We start from the raw sequence: 1,685 nt of genomic DNA, 5'->3' as shown, positions 1-1,685 counted from the left end.
CAAGCTTACCCTGCTGCCATGGCTACGCTGAATTCTCACCCCAGAGCTGTCAAGCTGTAAGCCCCCAAATCCCCAGAGCCAGCCCCCAGTCCAGCCTCTCCACTGGGTTGAGCACTGTGGGCTCATGCCAAGGATCTACACTGACCTCACCTTGCCCGGGAAGAAGGGGGCTCTGAGACCCTGTGGACCTCTGTTTCTTGCTGCAAGCCCTGTGTTCACTGCATGCTTCCCCTTCACCCCATGCTCTGCACCCTGAAACTCGTTCTCCAGCCGGAAAGTGGCCTGTTTAGTTTGTGCATGGAGATTGCATGAGCCGGAAGAGACCCAGGAGAGCACCACGCGGGTGCCGTCCTGCTGCTGCTGCGAATGGCAGGTTGAGCACCAAGAAACTTGCAGACATGGTCTGGAGGGTTTGGAGCCCTCCCGAACACACACTGCCGTCGGTTTCTGCCATCAGACCAGACAGCCAGCATTCCTGTCTGTGAACTGGGGGGACTTCACCCAGCTCTGCACCAGGGTGGGCTGCGAAAGCCACTGCCCAAATTAGTGCTGGGTAGAGTCTGCTCATCCTCTCGTTCCTTTGGCCTGTGCCAGCAGTGACCTCTTGTCCAGACGCATCTGCAGGAGCAGAGGGAGTTCATCCTGGGGTGGGTGATGGCCTCCTGCATGCCCCATGCTCGCCCATTGTTCAGGGACATCTGGAATGACCTGTTCTCTCTCTGTCCCGCAGTGGGATTCAATCAATGAAATGGATGAGTTTTTCAGCCCCATCCACACCTATCAGGTCTGTAATGTCATGACCCCCAACCAGAACAACTGGCTACGGACCAACTGGGTTCAACGGGACGGTGCACGGCGGGTCTATGCAGAGATTAAATTCACGCTGCGGGACTGCAACAGCATGCCAGGTGTGCTGGGCACCTGCAAAGAGACTTTCAACCTCTACTACCTGGAGTCCGACCGGGACCTGGGCACCAGCACCCGGGAGAGCCAGTTTATGAAGATTGACACCATCGCGGCTGATGAGAGCTTCACCAACGTGGACCTGGGTGTGAGGCGCCTGAAGCTGAACACGGAGGTGCGGGGCGTGGGGCCACTGAGCAAGAGGGGCTTCTACTTGGCCTTCCAGGACATAGGTGCTTGCATCGCCATCGTCTCAGTGCGGGTATACTACAAAAAGTGTCCAGCAATGGTGAGGAACTTGGCATCCTTCTCCGAGGCTGTGACTGGGGCGGATTCGTCCTCCTTGGTGGAAGTGCGGGGAGAGTGCGTGGGCCATTCGGAGGAGAGAGACACCCCCAAAATGTACTGCAGTGCTGAGGGAGAATGGTTGGTGCCCATCGGGAAGTGCGTGTGCAGTGCTGGCTACGAAGAGCAGCGGGATTCCTGCATGGGTGAGTCCCTGCTTCTTGCTCGCAGTGCCTGCAAGGGGAGGGATGGCTGAAAGGGCTCTCGCCTCTTTGGGGAAGGGCTGAGGACAGAAGCCTGCTCACAAAACTTGGGCAGTCAGCCTCTGTGGAGGCCAAGGGCTGCCTAAGCCTTTGCTGACCAACTTCATTCTTACAAAGTGTGTCACCACAAGCTCCTTGGGAGCTCCCACGAGCCTGACTGTGACAGGCCCTGGTGCACAGGGCATGGCTTTGGGATGGGGACCAGCTTTGCAACCGGGGCTGCCCTGGCTCTGT

The 1,685-nt window shown here is 58.0% G+C and overlaps 1 protein-coding gene across 1 annotated transcript in view; it reads left to right on the top strand.

Moving 5' to 3' along the window:
- Positions 1-748: 748 nt before the first annotated feature.
- Positions 749-1,685, top strand: part of EPHA8 (EPH receptor A8) — a 29,064-nt gene continuing 28,127 nt past the window's right edge. The window contains exon 1 of the mRNA XM_010144950.1: positions 749-1,394. Within this exon, the coding sequence (XP_010143252.1) occupies positions 749-1,394 (646 nt within the window). The remainder of the gene's footprint in view (positions 1,395-1,685) is intronic.

The sequence above is a fragment of the Buceros rhinoceros genome, unplaced genomic scaffold (assembly GCF_000710305.1).
Source record: "Buceros rhinoceros silvestris isolate BGI_N320 unplaced genomic scaffold, ASM71030v1 scaffold9321, whole genome shotgun sequence".
In the NCBI taxonomy this organism is placed as follows: Eukaryota; Metazoa; Chordata; class Aves; order Bucerotiformes; family Bucerotidae; genus Buceros; species Buceros rhinoceros.
Note: the sequence above shows the minus strand (reverse complement) of the source record. Positions and strands in the feature narration are given on the sequence as shown.